The sequence below is a fragment of the Danio rerio genome, chromosome 8 (genome assembly GCF_049306965.1).
Source record: "Danio rerio strain Tuebingen ecotype United States chromosome 8, GRCz12tu, whole genome shotgun sequence".
In the NCBI taxonomy this organism is placed as follows: domain Eukaryota; kingdom Metazoa; phylum Chordata; class Actinopteri; order Cypriniformes; family Danionidae; genus Danio; species Danio rerio.
Genome location: NC_133183.1, coordinates 9,240,001 through 9,260,000, shown reverse-complemented (window position 1 = coordinate 9,260,000; position 20,000 = coordinate 9,240,001). Strand labels below are relative to the sequence as shown.

General features: G+C 34.6%; 1 protein-coding gene across 4 annotated transcripts in view; it reads right to left on the bottom strand.

Moving 5' to 3' along the window:
- fgd1 (FYVE, RhoGEF and PH domain containing 1) overlaps nt 1–20,000 on the bottom strand; it is a 114,579-nt gene that overhangs the window by 64,095 nt on the left and 30,484 nt on the right. For 2 of the 4 annotated variants that reach the window (XM_017357409.4, XM_017357410.4), the window contains exon 1: nt 1,410–1,828. The exons of the other annotated variants lie outside the window; for them this stretch is intronic. In XM_017357409.4, the coding sequence (XP_017212898.1) occupies nt 1,410–1,467 (58 nt within the window). In that variant the 5' untranslated portion in view covers nt 1,468–1,828. Of the gene's footprint in view, nt 1–1,409; nt 1,829–20,000 lie in introns of those variants that run through there. 4 annotated transcript variants of the gene reach the window in all.

Below are 20,000 nucleotides of genomic sequence, written 5' to 3'. Positions count from 1 at the left end.
ATTATCAGATAAACAAGAATGTTCTTTTAGCATGTTTCCTAAACATCTGCAAACATATTATGGTGTTTTTATTCTTTAGAAGAGTCAAAAACTTACCTACAGCACATTTAAGAAGAGAATACTCACATCATTACTGCTTTACTCTATTTTTGTTCAGCCTAAATGAACATGAGACTATGTTTAGAAATGTAAAGCAAATTAATAAACCAATCCAAACTTAATATATCATACAAAAAAGCCAATTACACTGCAAAGGCATATTAAGTCCATGAACGTCACACCCTAAAAAATGCTAGGTTGAGTTAACCCAATGTTGGGTCAGTTATGTACAGACCCAATGTTGCCTTAATTTTTTTTTGTTTAACTAAAATCACAATATTCTACCATTGTGTTTGTCCATATTTGAGTGAGCGCTGAGTAAACACCATCCAACATTTTTTAGAGCGTCTTCAGAGAAATTCTAGCAATGCAGAAAGTTTCACAAGATCCACTTAAACGTACTTCATTCATTTCCGAAATGCAGCAGTCCAAAGCAACGCCTCACTGAAACGGAGACTGTAGTCAGGCACACCCACTCAGTGGCGAGATGACAGATTTCTAGCATTGTTTTGATGTATCATACAGTGCCTTTTGATTTTTTAAATGACAGATTGTCAACTCATCAGACATAAAATGATGAAACCGACATTGCATTCATATAACAACATGGAAACACAAACAAACACCTACACCTCACACTCCCTAATGATGGCAGGTGTATGCTGTCGCCGCATCATCTAATAACCTTCAAAAAGCCATGCACACTGCAAACCCAGGGGTTGGCTAGAGCAATAGTAGTCCCCTGTAGACTCACACACACATTAACACACACACACGTCTACATGTCAGGCTGCGCTGCATGTCTCCTGCATCCGTGTGTCATCCAATAATGCACCAGCCTGCAAAATGTAGGTAAAGCACCAGCGTAATCCCACAGACGATTTTGAAATTAGCATGCCGGTGTGATTTATCATATGCATTGGGGTGGATATCCATCATAGGTGCATGGCATTAATTTTACTCCATTGCATGTAAAAGCCCATCCCCCTCCACCATAAGGGAAGCAAAAATCTGTGTAAAATCACCAAAGACTTACCTCAAAATACACATATTATGACAATGCATGCTAAAAATATCCCAATGCTAATTATTTATGAAACTAGAGCGTTTGGTGAATACACCCACTTTACATACTGACACACTGAACTACTGAACATGCATGTATGATGGTGGTGTATAGGCTATATATGATGCTGCATTGAGCGAACGAACATACAACATTGAATATTCTCATATTACAGAGCAATTCCATTGAATATGTCATTTAAATATGTCTAGTGAATGTGATATACAGAGGAAAAGGATCTTACCACGAAGCACACTGGTTTTATCCATGTACATCGCGCAGCAAAATACGAAACCAGTCATTAAAATACAGAACGGGGAGACACAATCCACCCCAGTCGCTCAAGGACGAAATCAAAAACCAAATTAATGTGTTTAACGCTAAATTAATCGCAGTCCCCGTTGCTCCTCCGGTCCACCGGCGAACGATCTACTGCGCTTTCACGCGCATCTCCAGCGCCTTCACCACCAAACCCGCGTATAAAAAACAGCTTAACGACACAAATACGACTCCAAAACCAACATACTCGATGTTTTAGCAGCGGTGGCCATGATGACACCGAAAATGCGGGTATAAAAAGGAAATAAAGTGCACCCTCGCGCCCCCCGCCCCTCTCCGGCTGCCCTGACACACTCGCACGGGCGCGCGCACACACATATACACACAGACGCACACACAGCAGCAGCAGGACCGGGTTCCTCCTCAGCTCTGTTTCCTTGACAACAGTTTAGAGGGTTTAGTTTGGACTGTGTGGATATTGTGACAGAGCTAATATTATCATTCAGAGCGAAAATGCTTCCATGTGTGTTGGTGAATTCTGTATAGAGTATTTATTACACACAAGTCATGTTGTTTTTGACATATGTCATATTATATTTGCATCACGTTTTTTTTTTTATTTGGGATGTGTTTTAATCCAAGGTGACTTACAGTTTGTTCAAGGAATATGCTTTCATATGCATAGGATGTGTGATGTATGAAGGGAATGCATTAATATTTGTGTTCCCTGAAAATGAAACTCATGACCTTGAATTGTCTGCTATATAAAAACGGGTTTTGACAATGCAGAATTGATTAATGACATTAATATGTAAAACACTACTGATATTACATTATATTGACTAATATTGATGTACACTAAGGTATTTAAATATATTCATTCATTTTATTTTTGGCTTAGTCAATTTATTAATCCGGGGTCGCCACAGCAGAATGAACCGCCAACTTATCCAGCACTTGTTTTACACAGCGGATGCCCTTCCAGCTGCAACCCATCTCTGGGAAACATTCATACACACTCAGTGACATTCATACACTACGGACAATTTAGCTTACCCAATTCACCTGTATGTCTTTGGACTGTGGGAGGAAGGAAACCCACGCGAATGCAGGGAGAACATGCAAACTCCACAAAGAAACAGCAACTAACCAAGCCGAGGCTCGAACCAGCGACCTTCTTGCTGTGAGGCAACAGCACTACCTACTGCACCACTGTGTCACCTTAAATACATTGAAATTATATATTTATAGAAATATATTGCCCCTTTTTAGTGTATATTATCATATTATGATTTATTATTATTATATTTATGTAATATACTATATGTAGTATGCTGTAAATAAATAAAAACACTGTAATATATATTATTTAAATAAATAAAATTATAAATTGATTAAATTGGCAATAATAGTAAAAAAATTACAAACAATATTATATAAATGCATATTAAATATACAATTATAATAATACTAAATATATAGACTATATTTAAATCGAAGTGCACACCTGTCTAACTGCTCGTTAACGCTAATTTCTAATTACCCATTCACATGGCAGCAACTCAATGCATTTAGGCATGTAGACATGGTCAAGACGATCTGCTGCAGTTTAAACCGAGTATCAGAATGGAGAAGAAAGGTAATTTGAGTTACTTTGAACGTGGCATGCTTGGTGCCAGACAGGTTGGTCTGAATATTTCAGTAATTGCTGATCTACTGGGATTTTCATGCACAACCATCTATAGGGTTTACAGAGAATGGTCTAAAAAAAGAGAAAATATCCAGTGAGCGGCAGTTCTGTGGGTGCAAATGCCTTGATGACGCCAGAGGTTAGAGGAGAATGGCCAGACTGGATCCCGCTAATAGAAAGGCAACAGTAACTCAAATAAGCACTCGTTACAACTGAGGAATGCAGAGGAGCATCTCTGAATGCACAACACGTCCAACCTTGAGGCGGATGGGCTACAGCAGCTGAAGACAACACTGAGTGCCGTTCCTCTCAGCTAAGAACAGGAAACTGAGGCTACAATTCACACAGGCTCACCAAAATTTGACAATAGAAGATTGGAAAAGCGTTGCCTGGTGTCTGATGAGTCTCGATTTCTGCTGTGACATTCAGATGGTTGGGTCAGAAATTGACGTCAACACCATAAAAAACATGGATCCATCCTGCCTTTTATCAACGGTTTAGGCTGGTGGTGGTGGTGGTGTGGGGGATATTTTCTTGTTGAGCATCATGTCAACACCACAGCCTACCTGAATATTGTTGCTGACCATGTCCATCCCTTTATGACCACAGTGTACTCATCTTCTGATGGCTACTTCCAGCAGGATAACACGCCATGTCATAAAGCGTGAATCATCTCAGGCTGGTTTCTTGAACATGACAATAGCCTCTTTCACACAGTGATATCGGTAAATATCAGGAATATTTACGGAACGACTTTACCGGTAATTACAAAAAAAGCGCTGTTCACACAGGCGAGGACGTTTCGGAATTTTTCCGCAAAAGACCGTTCACACATCCATTCCAAAATACCGGTAAATTCTGACATCATTCACCACAAATGAGCTTTAAACGGCTGCGCTTGTATTTGTAAACATTTGACTAAATTACAAACTCTGTGGATGATCAATATTGTGAACAACTTTCGCAGGATCACTTTCTCATGTCGAGATGTTCATAATATGTGCGTGTGCAGGCGCTCACAGGCTGTTTCACAGGCACAAGCAAAGCTTGAAGGTAAACAAACAACGGCTTATCATAAGCATCTCATCGATGATTATTGACACAGTTGGCATTAAGAAGAACATATAAACGTGATCTGACTAACTTCTAGCAGCTAAATGTGTCTGGAAAAATATTCAATGGCTTTTATTCTCACAAACCGTGTGGACGTGAATATGTCTGACTGTTCTGATTGGCTAAAGCAGACGTTTCACGTCAGCACGTTCTAGACGTGCACGCGCTTATTACGGCAATCTTCCTTCTGCATCCACACAGCGCAGCATTCCGGCAAATTGCCGGTAATGTTACAACTTCTCTTTCCGGAAAATAGCCAGAACGAATTTACCGGTATTTTCAAAAAGGACCTGTTCACACATACAACCTTTCCGGAAAATTGCCGGCAATTTTCTGGAAAGGTCTGTATGTGTGAAAGGGGCTAATGAGTTCACTGTACTCAAATGGCCTCCACAGTCACCAGCCTCAATCCAATAGAGCACCTTTGGGATGTGGTGGAATGGAAGATTTGCATCATGGATGTGCAGCCAACAAATCTGCAGCAACTGCGCGATGCTATCATGCCAATATGGACCAAAATCTCTGAGGAATATTTCCAGTACTATATTTCCAGTACCTAACAAAGTGGCTGTTGAGTGTGTGTTGGCGCACATTGTTTGATATATTTACAAACCACATCTGCACCAATAACGTTATACTCAAAAAGCAATAGGTTGATTTTTTTCCTTAACTTAAGCATAACTGAGTACTGATGGTTGTGAAATGTGCTCAATTAAAACGGTTTTGACAGATCGAGGGCCTGTGACTCAGTGAATCACCATCTCAGTTTAACCACAGACGTGCCGCTGTGTAATTAAGATTCTCTTAAAAACAGGCTTCACAAACGACTTGCGACACACTGTTATCACACACGTGACTGTCTGTCATCATGTACATGTACTGTCTTTAAGCAGAGATTGTAGACGATGAAGAGAAACCCTCCTGTTTAATATACAGCAAGTGAAGGAAAGAAAGTCCCGCCTTTTGGTATAATGAGCCAATTAACTTTTTGAATGTGCATTAATGGACCCAGTCTATACTGTACATCAAAGCTTTAAACACTTAAAACAAAATATTTTACTTATTTATAAATATTTAAAATATATTTAACTATTATAATCATTGTTTTTGCCTTATGTCTATAGTCACCTATGTAATTATAGCCTTGATTTTTATTTTTTATTTTTGAAAATAATATGAATCACTTGATAATAATAATAATAATTCTCATTATCTTTGTATCATTTCATATGGACATAGATGTGAATATTGTGTAGGACTATGAAACTTACAAATCTGACCTGAAAATGTTCAAAATGTCCAAATATTAAGCTCAAGGTTTTAGATATAATAACAAAAGATTATTTTTATCAATAATTAATTAATAAAATAATATTATTATGATTAATGATCAGAAATATTGAATGCAAGATAGTGTGCTGAAAAACGTTTAGAGATTTAAGTCAAACTTTAAAATGTCTTTAATTCATTGCATTAGAAGAAAAAAATATTTTTAAATTTAACTAATTATTAAATAATCTAATTATCTAACAATCTAAAATTAATACAACGGAAATCTTCCAACAGTTATATAACTATATAAAATAAATTGTATATATTGAATATTTATTTAATAAATAGTTTGCTTAAAAAATTTACGTGCATAATTTATTTAAATAAAAAGTATATAAAATTTTATATCTAATAAATAATATGACGTTTTTATAATAGGCTATTTCACAAGTAAATAAATAAATAAACATTAAATAAATAAATAATCAGCAAATAAATAAACATTAAATAAATAAATAACCATTAAATAAATAATCAGCAAATAAATAAAGATAAAATAAATAAACAACAAACAAATAAATAAAGATTAAATAAATAAATAAACACCAAAATAAATGAATAAATGAATAAATTAAATATATAAATCAAAATGAAAAAGAACACTAAATAAATAAACACCAAATAAATGTTTTTTAAATAAATAAATCAAATAATAAATAAATGAATGAATATTGAATAAATAAACACAGAATTAATAAATAAATAAACATTAAAAATAAACCCAAATAAATAAATAAATAAACACCAAATAAAGAAATAAACACCAAACAAAGAACTAAATAAACACCAAAAAATTAAATGTATACCAAAAATAAATAAACACTAAAAAATAAATAAGCACAACATAAATAAACATTAAATAAATAAATAAACACCCAATAAATGAACAAATAAATAAACAATAAATAAATACACACCAAATGAATAAACACTTGAAAAATAATAAAGGCCAAAGTCTTAAGAGAGTTCAAGTTGAGGGTTTGTGAAATGCTGGATGCCGGGCATGCAGTAAAGTAAATAAGAACAGTGACTTCCCAAATGCTTCTGGTGTTGACATAAACCACTGCAAAATCATCCATCCAGATGGGTTTCAGGCCGGATTAATGTTTTGTTCAGGACATCGAGCAGACTCTGAGAGCAGAATAATGAAGTCTGAAGCAGAATACAAAAGTGTGTCACACCAATTTCACTGCAGCGATGACATCAGGTCCAGAAACCGGCTGACCTCTGAGGACTGACCTGAAAGCTTTTACACACAGTTTCCCTCCAGACGAGACGCCGCATGATACAGTCATGGCCATAACCTGGCTTTCAACAGTTCTGTGGTCTAAAAATGTTGCATTATTTTTGGTTACAAATGCACTTCTTTATATACACTACAGAACTTACTGTATTACAAAAGGACAGTTACAGCATCTATCTATCTATCTATCTATCTATCTATCTATCTATCTATCTATCTATCTATCTATCTATCTATCTATCTATCTATCTATGTCTATCTATCTATACTATAATTGGAGTAGATAGATAAATTAGATGATAGATAGATGAACAGACAGACCGGCCGACTGACTGTGGGGGAATTTAGCATGGCTTTGTAAATGGTTAATAAACTACTAAACTTATCCTTTATCCTGGCCAGTTTAAATTTCTGTTTAGCTCTACAGATCTGTTATACAACATTTATTATTAATATGCTACTGTTTTAATGTTCGACAGTTTTCTACTACAGATGATATCATGATGATCATTGCATTTGTCATACTGAATGTTGTCTCCTCAGGAAAATAACTGTCCTTCTGTGTATTTGCTACATCAGTTTAAATGCTGATGCAGGGTTGCCAGATATTGCTAAATGTAACAAACAAAAGCAAACCCTGACAAAATGCCTCACAATAACGTAAAATGTTTTATTTTCTAAGTCTTTCCACTTTATTGACAGCTAATTAATAATAATAATAAAAAAAACAATTATAGAAAGATCTGGCAACATGACGGAGTGTAGGCTGTACCCGTATCCTCAGTAACTAATTCACGTAGCCTGTAAAATGTATTAACCAACATTATTTTAAATGTTTTTTAGAATTAGCATTACTTCAAACTTTATTTTTTATCATGAAAAATTTTGCAGACGGCATCTGGATGTTAGTGACCTTATATCTGAATATGGGTCTGTCTAGTGACGCTGTATATCCCAGCTGTATAAAGGTCTGAATAATCCTCTTGTACAGAGAAAGACTTGAGATTATGGTGACACTGGGTTTGCCCCATATCAGATTTTCCTCACCCCTGCCGGGTCAGCGGTGCACACTCTCTCTCTCTCGCTTGTACACTGGCACAGGCTGTATGCTTTAAATGGAGAGATTTACCCCCCTGATTTCCCTAGAGAGAAGGCCATCTGCCTACTGTCAGCCTGCCCATTATTGAGCTGTGGACATACAGAGCGCATGCGCGCGCACACACACACACACACACACACACACACACACACACACACACAGAGAGAGAGAGAGAGAGAGAGAGACACACAGCACAGGCCAGACATTCACGTGTACACTTACACAGCAAGACGAGCATTAAAACATGACACTGATTTATCCATGCATACGATTTACAAAGCTGTATCATAATTATCTGTGATGAAATATGATAACATTTACATTACAATTACAATCAAAGAAATTAAAATAACGAAAGCCAAAGCACAAAATATGTATACTTACTTGGATAAGATTTTTTTAACTTTTTTAATCATTAAAAACTAAAATACTAAAATAATTATAATAATTACCTGTTAGATAAAGCAAAAAATTAATTAACTAGAGGAATGAATGAAAGAATGAACGAATGAATGAATGAATAAATAATGAATGAATGAATGAAATGACCACATTCAGTTTTTTTAGTCCAAAATAATAGTAGATAATTAAATCATTTCAAACTATTTAAAAAACTACAATTGTTACTTAAAAATGCAAAACACCTCAGGAAAAACAAGCAAACATAAATGACTGAATGAATTAATAAATGAGTAAATGATCAAACAAACGAACAAACTAACAAATGAATGAATGAATGAATAAATAAATAAAAAACTAACTAGAGAATGAATAAATAAACGAACAAATGAACAAACAAACAAACAAATGAATAAATGAATAAATAAATGAATGAATAAAAGAAAGAAAAAAATAACTAGAGAATGAATGAATGAATAAACTAACAAATGAATGAATGAATGAACAAAAACTACAAATGAATTAATGAATAAATGAATGAAAGAAAAATCTAACTAGAAAATGAATTAATAAACGAAGAAATTAATGAAAAAATTAACAAACTAACAAATAAATGAATGAACAAACAAGTGAATGAATGAAATAAAAAAATTAATAGAAAATAAATGAATGAATGAATGAATGACTAAATGAACTAACAAATGGATAATTGAATAAAAGAAAAAACTAACTAAAGAATGAATTAATAAATTAATGAATAAACAAACAATTAATGAATGAATGAAAAAACTGACTAGACAATGAATGAATCAATGAATAAATAAATACTCTAAAAATGAATGAATGAATGAATGAATAAACCAACAAATGAATGATGAATGAATGAATGGAGTGAATGAACAAACAAACTATCAAATAATGAATGAAAGAAAGAAAAAATAACAACAAGAGAATGAATGAATGAATAAACTAACAAATGAATAAATGAACTAAAAAATGAATGAATGAAAGAAAAAACTAACTAGAGAATGAGTTAATGAATATACTAACAACTGAATGAATGAACGAATGAACAAACTAACAAATGAATGAACTGAAAAATGAATGAATGAAAAATGTACCTAGTGACTGAATGAATTAATAAACTAACAAATGAATGAATGAACGAATAAACTAATGAATAAGCGAACAAACTAACAAATGAATGAACTAACAAATGAATGAATGAAAGAAAAAACTTACTAGAGAATAAGTGGATGATTAAACCAACACATGGATGAACAAACAAACTAACTAACAAATGAATGAATGAATGAACTAACGAATGAATGAAAGAAAAAATCTAACTAGAAAATGAATGAATTAATGAATAAACTATCGAATGAATGAGTGATCAAACTAACAAATGAATGAATGAATGAACTAACAAATAAATGAACTAACTAACTAACTAACTAACTTACTAACTAACTAACTAACGAATAAGTGAATGAATAAAAAAACTAACAAACGAAAGAATGAATAAATGAACAAATGAGTTTATTTACTAATGAACTATTAAGTACAACTGTGGCCACTGGAAAAACAAAGAAACAAAAATAAAAAAACAACAATATAACACATTGACAAAGAAATAAATAACAAATAAATCAATATTAAAAGCATATTTTCCCATCACACAATCTGAAACTCCATGATATAGCGGCAGAAATTATTGGATCACAATATGTAACCATTTATCATACGAAGAACCATATATGGTAACTTCACTGACACCGATTACAATATATTTGTGTATATAAGTTCACAAGTCCTGTAATACCCCAGTAACAGCCCTCTGATTTTCCATAGGTGCCCTATAAAGGGTTAATCCTTTGGCTTTATTTCAATCGCATTAGCCATAATAACAATAATAGTGATGCTTGCCTAAAAAAAAACAGCACTAATAATAGCACAACAGCAGTGTGAGTATATTTCAGAGACAACCATGTATAAATTGTCAGTATTAAATTATTAATATCATCTCCAGCGGGTGTATTTGTCTTCTTGAGTTTACCTCAAGGCCATAAAACCCCAGAGCAGCCCGTGGGGATGAATATAGAGGAGTTAGCAGAGGAGTTCACTGCATGTCTTTTGTTAGTAACAGAGGTGATGAGCTGTAAGGGTTAATAGAGTTGACCTTCACTCTTTGCATTTTAACAGGCCTCTACACAAACACCGCTCAGTTTAATTAACTACACACCACATACAATCAATGTAAAGCAGCACATAGTACTTCATAGTACACATATTATGTTTTACAGACAATAATCTGTGCAGGATGCATTACATTTATGGAAATTGGCAGGGTCCAGCTATAAATAAATACAATTGTTTTAAATGTCCTATTTATGTAACTACCGTTGGTTATGCATGGCTAAATTATTCAGGAACTGTTATTGTTTTAGTTTGGAAAGGTCATTTTTGAAAAAAGGACACTGATATAGCTTCTGAAAACTTTTTGCAGAAACCTCATCTGGCATGCATTCCTCATCAAATTTTGAAATATGAACTCATGAGACACTGAAGCATATTTTTTCTAGGTCATTACATTAATGTTTTCCTCTGTTTGTATATGGAAAAACAAATATGGAACACAATACACATTGTTTTTCTCATTACTTTATAATGTATAACTTTATATTTTTGAGGCATGTATGGACCATAGTAAAGCTCAAAGTGTTTTCTTTCCAATGATGCCTTATGTATGTTTATATAGCTCACTGGGGTCAAGAACTATTACTATTTAAAGTTAGGTAGGTGTAAATCACCAAAAGTGAGGGCTGGCTAACAGGTTAAGGTTATGGCAATCTTTTGTTATTACTACAACTAACCAAGGCTGTAAAATTAGCATGGACAGAGGGGGAGTGTTCCCACTAGACATGGGACGATAACCGTTTTCAAGGTTTTAAAACCATCAAAATGTTTTGCAATACCGTTTCTATGGTATGTGCACAATTTTTTATTCATGTTTTTTTTTTTTTAGGACAACAGCATCTCCAGCAGAAAAGATATCCAAAGATGCCGTTTTAAATTGTAAAAAAAAAAATCTGTGTTTTAAAAAAAACAAATGAAGACAACAGTTCCAAAATATTCTAAAAGTTTCTCAAAATAAAATCTATTGCGTTTAAAAGGAAAAAAAAAAGTTTTTTTATCCAGACATTTAAAAAGAATATATTTAAGAGTAGTAATCACAATACTGTGAAACCGTGCTATTTAGTTATACCGTCAGAATTTTATACCGGCCTATGCCTAGTCCCCACCAATTACTGAAATGTACCTACCAATAATTTAATCGACTTCAAAATAACATAATGCTCCGCAAACCCTTAGTAACCTACCTGTGCACAAAGTCACATTCGCTACAGGTTCACCGTAATACTATTGACCAAGGATGGGCCCATAATCAGAGTTCGGATTCGATTTAGGCCTCCATGATTATGAAAGAACAGTGAAATTGCTTCTAAAATTTCCTCAAAGACAGACTGCAGTAGAATCATGCAAACTGACTTTTGCAGCATGGGACGTGATTGTTATTTGTATTAATCATATAAAAAAAACACTTAATAAGTCATTTATTCATGTTTTTAAAAGCGCAAAAAATAATTTTTGCTGTTCAATGCACACGCTAGTGAAGTATGTTAGAGCAAATCTATGCCCTTGCAATTTACAGTTTATAAATAAATGTATGTATATATATATATATATATATATATATATATATATATATATATATATATATATATATATATATATATATATATATATATATATATATATATATATGTGTGTGTGTGTGGGGGGGGGGGGTTAATAATATAATTAAAAAGTTTAAGCTTTATAAACTAACATGAACGTTAAAATTATTTTAAAACAATACAACTGTAGAGGCGGCACGGTGGCTCAGTGGTTAGCACTGTCGCCTCACAGCAAGAAGGTCGCTCGTTTGTCCGGCTGGGTTAGTTGGCATTTCTGTGTGGAGTTTGCATGTTCTCCCTGTGTTCACATGGGTTTCCTCCAGGTGCTCCGATTTCCCTCACAGTGCAGTGAATTGGATGGACTAAAATTGGCAGTGTGTATGGGTATTTTCCAGTACTGGGTTGCAGCTGGAAGGGCATCCTCCGTGTAAAATATATGTTGGAATAATTAACAGTTCATTCCACTGTGGCGACCCCTCATAAATCAAGGATTAAATGATTGAATGATATACACACTCAATGGCCACTTTATTAGGTACACCTTACTAGTACCAGGTTGGACTTATTTTGCCTTCAGAACTGTCTTAATCCTTTGTGGCACAGATTCAACAAGGTACTGGAAATATTCCTCTGAGATTTTGGTCCATATTGACATGATAGCATCACGCAGTTGCTGCAGATTTGGAACTAAGCGGATAAAGGGACTGAGCTGAAGGAAAATTAATGAATAAATGAATATAACTGTATTTGTTATTGTTAAAATTTAAGTAATAGTTCACACAAAAATAAAACTCACTATTTATTGATTATTTATGAGAATTTTTATTGAACAGACACACAAAAAAAAGATGTTTTGAAGAATGTTAGAAATTGGTAACCACTGACTCCCAAAGCAGAAAAAAATACTAGAAGAATACGGAAAAAGTGAAAGTCAATAGTTACAGGTTTTCAACATTTTTCAAAATATCTTCTTTTGTGTTCATCCGAAGAACAGGTTTTTTTATGAGTGAATGATGAGTAAATAATGACAGAATTTTTATTTTAGGTGAACTGTCCCTTTAAATGTTTACTGTGATTAAACTCTGATAACAAGTGCGTTAAATCCTCACTTTTTGTGTTAGTTAAAGTAACCTTATCGTAAAGTGCTACCTAGTTTACTTCAATAACCCTAAGGCATGCATACCACAGTCAGAAATAGTCAGTCTAGTATGCTTTACATGTTATAATATGAGCGCAGTGCAGGAAGTGGATTATTCAGCCGGCTGTTGTTGTACCGCAGGCTTCAGAGTCTGTAATGGAGCTGCTCGAATGAGGCCTTGAGAGTCTCAGCTGTTTGCTTGCTGACATGTTGAACTGTCTCCCAAAGGCCTGCATTTGTTACGCCCCCTGTAGCAGATGTCGGACAACACGCTCACACAGAGAACGCATGATTTTAACAACATGATTCATAATATCCGGTCCCGTTCAAAACAAGCCTCAGCTGACTTTCAAGTGACTGTGCAGAAACAATTCAGTTCTGAACATCCCACTGTGCCGAATTAATGCTGTAAGCCAGAGTTAAACAAGCAGATCCTTGATAGATGTCACACTTTTTAAATCTCTATTTTTTTCCAATAGTTACTTCAATTAAAATTTTCAAATATTTTCCAAATTATCTTTAACAGAGCAGGGAATTTTTCCTATATTATTTCCTATATTTTTTTTCAAGGGAAAGTCTTATTTGTTTTATTTTGGCAAGAAAAAAAAACATTTTAAGGTCAATATTGTTAGCCCCTTAAGCAATATTTTTTCTCGATTGTCTACCAAACAAACCATCGTTATAGAATGACTTGCCGAATTACTCTAACTTGCCTAGTTAACCTAATTAACCTAGTTAAGCCTTTAATCTTCTTGTCCAGAGATATGCTGTTAACCAAACTTAATTAAGCAAACCTTTTATTAACATTATTACGGCTCGTCTTTTTTTTTATTACACCTCTGCCCTTGTATTTGTTGTCTTTATTGCATCCAAAATGAAGACTTTAAAGTGGCCTAGTCAAAGTCCTGACCTGAATCCTACTGAGTTGCTCTGGCATGACCTTAAAAAAGGCGATTCATGCTCGACAACCATCTAATCATACCTGTCAACCCTCCCGTTTTCCCTGGAATTCTCCCGTATTTTACAATTCTATCCTGCTATCATCCCGTAAAGGTATTTTCCTGTATTTCTCATATATTTTCAATCTTTCTATGAAGGGTGGCAATAAACATCAAAGAGCCAATCCTCCCTATACGCAACCTATACTGACAAATCACCAGGGGACACCCCTTGCTCTTAATGTGAATCTGTTCTGTGCTTTCATTTTATTTAGGCATGAAAACTCTTTGAAATAAATATAAAAATAGCTAGATTTCCATCATTTCCAATACAGGCACTGTTGCTCCTCCTATGCAATCCTCAAAACAGTAAGCTCTGGCTGTCAGACGTGTTCCACAGTGATAAATAGACGCTGTTTCCCAAACAAATTCTGTGCACTCGATTTTAAGCTAAGCGAAAGTGGACACTGGGTTTTAGGTGCATCTGAACATACTATTACTACAACTACTACTACTACTACTACTACTAATAATAATAATAATAATAACAACAACAACAACAACAACATCTAAACATGTCGATAGGAGGTGAAATACGAGGACATTGGTGACGTCCTCATTTCTCAAAAAGCTTATAAATCACACAGAATGAGTTTTTTCCACAGAGTAAAGCGGTACACTGTCTTCTGTGATGGTTGGGTTTAGGGGTAGGGTGGGGTGAGGGCAATACAAAATACCGTTTGAACAGTATCAAATGAATGGAAACCTATGTAATGTACCCACTTTTCACAAAAACAAACGTGCGTGTGTGTTACTTTAAGCATGTCTGAAGTGCTATTTTATGGCATGGATATGAAGCATGGTTGATGTGTGTGTGGCTGCAGTTGTAGCCTCTGTTTAACATGACAGCAGAATAACTTAAAAACGATTACGTCACACTTGTCCAAGCAACCGAGTGACAAGTACAACTCTCAAGCCCAGCCTGGGTGGCCAGGTGTGTGCAAAGCGCTTGATTTGCAGTTCAAATCAAATCCTGCCTCCAATCTTCAGTGCTACACCCTTCACGCTCCAACATAAAATCACAACTCACAAGACAACATTTGACCTCGACAAGAAATCTCGTCACGATTTAATCTCGCAAGATCTCGTCATATGAGATCTTGCCACATCCCTAGTTACCGTTGACTAATACTTCAATTTATTTTACGATCTGAAACAATAAATTGTGACAAACATGCAAAAAATATGAAATCAGTAAGGGGGCAAACACTTTTTCACACCACTATATACAGTATATAGTTGTTTATTACTTAATCCTCCAGTAATTATATTGTAAACCGAGGTCAAATGAGCCGATACCTGATAAACTCCAAATAGAAAGTTTCCTCCTGTCTATATTTCCGCACTGAAGCAAAGCATCTCTCAGTGGGACTGAACTGATACGCAAGCAAGACCTTCAGAAGCGCTGCACGAGAGGTAAAAGATTTATGATGCCATTGATTTTCACTGCGAGTAGCTTCACTTATCTCTAGCAAAGAAAATCCATCTTGCTTGCTTCGGTTACGCCGATCCGGCCTTCCATTTCAATTCTGATACTATTGTATGTATAGACGAGCTGTTCTCAGGAATGCAGCGCTTTGTTGGGCAGGAATGCAGGTTCACTGATCTTTGACTTTGGTATTTGAATTTGAGTCTTATAATGAAGGTCATCAAGTCGTGAAGCGAGGGGTTGTGCCTAAATGTAGAGCTACTAATGTTTAAAAGTGACATATCATTGACATTCACCTATTCAAATGCTGAATTTACATGGCCTATATTGAACACTGAGCTGACAAAAGGATAAAGAAGTATTTTTTTAATTGCATGTTTTCATCTGTTTAAGACACTATGATCAAAGCTGGACTGAAAGTAGGATTAAGATTCAAGTGCCTTGTTAATATTTTCAATTAGGGCTGTATGATATTGGAAAATATGTGATATTGCGATATCTTATTTTTCTGCAATAAATATTGTGATATGATCTATTTTACAGTTTTTTTTCTGGCAAGTCTTATAGTATTCAGCTACAGACGGTGAATAACCACAATGCAAAAAATGCTTCTCTCACTTTGCTTTGTCTAATTTCTAGTCAGAATATTAAACAATTCTCAGAGCAAAAGTAAAATTGTTGATTTGTTTTCACCTTCAGAAGAAATAAGTTAAAAGTTTAAAATAACTTAAATAAGTTCCCTAAGAGTATTTCCTTAAAACTAACAAAATTATCTCCAAGTGGGGTAAGCGAAATAATCTGGTTTTAAATTTAAAATGTAGATATTTAGAATAGAAACAAACAAACAAAAAAAATTATACTTTTTGCATAAATTGTATAAACATCAGGAGTAATTAAATACATTTCTGTAACTCCTGGTCAACTATAATTCAGACTCAAAACTGGATATCTTGTGATGTGACTATTGCAGATGTGCACATTGTGATATCGATGCTGAAACCATATATTTTGCAGGCCTATTTCCTATTAGCCTACAACATCAATACAACATTGATGAATTCATTAAATAAAGATTCATTTACACAAATCTAAGTCTTTATATAATGACTAAATGGTTGCAGAGGAAAAATGCTCAGTGACTACTTATGCCACGTAAAAAAAACAAAAAACAAACAAACTATAGCACAAAATATGTTATAGAAAAATTACGTTTTGAGAAATGGAAAGTAAATAAATTTAAATAAATTAAACTTTTTATTATTATATATATATATATATATCTTATCTGTATTATTATGATTATTATTTTTTATGGTTTTAATATATTTCATATTTGAAGTGCTTTAGCAATACTGTACTGAATGTCATGCCAATAAAGCAACTTGAACTTGAAAGTAAATGGGAAAATCGCAGCCTGATATCATGAGGAAAAGTAACTCATTCATTAATTTTCCTTCGGCTTAGTCCCTTAATTTATCAGGGTCACTACAGCAGAATGAACCGCCAACTTATCCAGCATGTGTTTTACATAGCGGATGCCCTACCAGCTGCAACCCAGTACTAGGAAACATTCATTCACACTCATACACTATGGCCAATTTAGTTTAATTAATCCACCTATATAGAGCATGTCTTTGGACTATAGGAGAAACCCGGAGCATCCAGAGGACACCCACGCAAACACATGGAGAACATGCAAACTCCACACAGAAATGCCAACTGACCCAGCTAGGACTCGAACCAGCGACCTTCTTGGTGTGAGGCGACAGTGCCAACCACTGAGCCACCGTGTAGCCCAGGAAAAGTAACTTTTTTTTATCATAATGCATTTTTGAATAAGATTTGAATTAACTTGCGCTCAAAAAGTGACTTGTCCTGCTTGTTCAAACCACTTATTTAATTTGAGTTGAACCAACGCAATTCTTAAGTTTTTGGGGGGAGACGACTTATATGTTTTATGTTCAATCCACTTAAACTTGTAAAATCAATCAAGTTAACTTAATTGAGTTGTGTTGGGACAACATAAAGGAATTGTGTGGAACCCTGCATTTTTATAGTTGAATTAGAAACTGAATCAAAAAGTTACCAATTGCCGTTAGATTGAAAAAATAAAAAATAAAAATTCCCTGACTTTCGATGTCTGGAAAAGACATTTTAAAATTCCATGACATTCCAGAAATTCCATGACCCGTGGGAACTGGATCTGATCATTTGCATATGAGTTCAAACACTGGTTATGCTCTTATCGTTGATAAAAATGCTTTATCCACCTTATAATATGTTTTTGTCATTTGCAGATGGACGCCAATGCACACGTGGACTTGGATGCTTACAGAAACTGTAAAAATACATAAAATGCTATGCGTATAGGAAAATCCATGAAGCTCTGCATGTGTTTCATCCTCATCCCCACTGGAAAGAAGCATGGTTAAGAGCTCACGTTTCATTTTGCCAGACTTTCTCATTACAATAAAAATGAAAATGATAATCGTCCATACTAGTGTTTCTAATACTTTTGAAAAGATCCACAACAAGCCTGAAAACGCATGTCAGAAGCTAAAAGTATCTAACATATCACATTTATATACATACGGATAGTTTGAGTTTCTCTCCTCTGTTAAACACAAAGGAAGATATTTTGAAGAAGGCTGAAAACCTGTAATCATTGACTTGCATGACTTGAAAAATGCTCCAAGTTCACCCAAAAATTAACATTTACTCATTTACTCTCCCTCGAGTGGTTTCAAACCAGTTTGACTTTGTTTCCTCATATTAAACACAAAAGAATATATTTTGAAGAATGCTGAAAACCTGTAACCATTGACTTGGATAATAGGAAAAACATTTAATATAGAAGTAAATAGTTACAGGTTTCCAGCATTCTTCAAAATGTCTTCTTTTGTGTTCAACAGAGAAAAGAAACTCAAACATGTTTGCAACAAGTAAAGGGCGAGTAAATGATGACAAAATTTTGAGTGAACTATCCCTTTAAATGCTACAAGAACAAGATAAAAATCAGAAATATATAAATAGCATTAAATAAAACACAAAATAATAGCATTGTGGACTCGGACGGCGAACGTTTCTGCAAAAAATACACAAAATGCTACATGTTCACCCAAAAATGAAAATGTACTCACTATTTACTCCAAGTGGTTGAACACAAAGACATTTTGAAGCAAGCTGAAAACCTGTAACCATTGACTTGTATGGTAGGAAAAAAACTAATGTTGAAGTCAGTGGTTACAGATTTCCAAAATTCTTGAAAATATCTTATTTTGTGTTCAACAGAGGAAAGAAACTAAAACATGTTTGCAACAAGTAAAGGGACTGTAAATGATGACAGAATTGTCGGTTTTAGCTGAACTATCCCTTTAAATGGTACCTCTGTTCAAGAACAAGATACAGATCTCAAAATATGAGTTACTGTATAAATTGCATTAAAATTGTACTAAAAAACACTAAATAATAGCATTGTGGATTTGGAGAGCAAACTTAACAGCAGAAAAATGCTACACGTTCACTCAAAAATTAACATGTACTCACTATTTACTCTCCCTCAAGTGGTTCCAAACCAGTCTGACTTTCCTTTCTCCTGTTAAACACAAAAGAAGATATTTTGAAGAACGCTGAAAACCTGTAACCACTGACTTGCATAGTCTGAAAAACACTAATATGGAAGTCAGTGATTACAGGTTTCCAACATTCTTCAAAATATCTTCTTTTGTGTTCAACAGAGGAAATAACCTCATCGTTCCAAACATGTTTGGAACAAGTAAAGGGCGAGCAAATGGTAAATGATGTCAATTTTCAGTTTTAGCTAAACTATCCCTTTAAATGCTACAAGATAAAATCTAAAATCTATAAATTGCATTAAATAAAACATTTTAAAAAAATAGCATTGTGGACTCGCACGCCGAGCATTACTGCCAAAAAATGCTTAAAATGCTATGCGTATAGGAAAATCCATGAAGCTCTGCATGTGTTTCTTCCTCCTCGCCGCTGGAAAGAAGCGCGGTTAAGAGCTCACATGTTTTATTTTGTCTGTCTCTCTCATTACAGTAGAGCGCGCCGGCGTCCCCCTTCTCTCATGTCTGTCTCGTGAGCGTCTAATCAGCTGCTGATTTCTAGAGTCATCTCTGTAGTTATCAAGATCACCCCCCCCCCCCCCTCAGCAGATTAAAGTGTGCAGGATTTGAGCGAGTGAGTGGGTTAAATCTCTCTCTTTCTCTCTCTCTCTCCAGCGATTAGGGCTTCCGCTCTGTTTCTCTCTCTTCCTCTCTTTCTGCCACGTCGTCCGCGGTTTCATTCGCTCATTCTGACACACTGACACAGTGTCTCTGCTTTCCCTGATTCTCCTCGTCTCATCCTGCAGTAG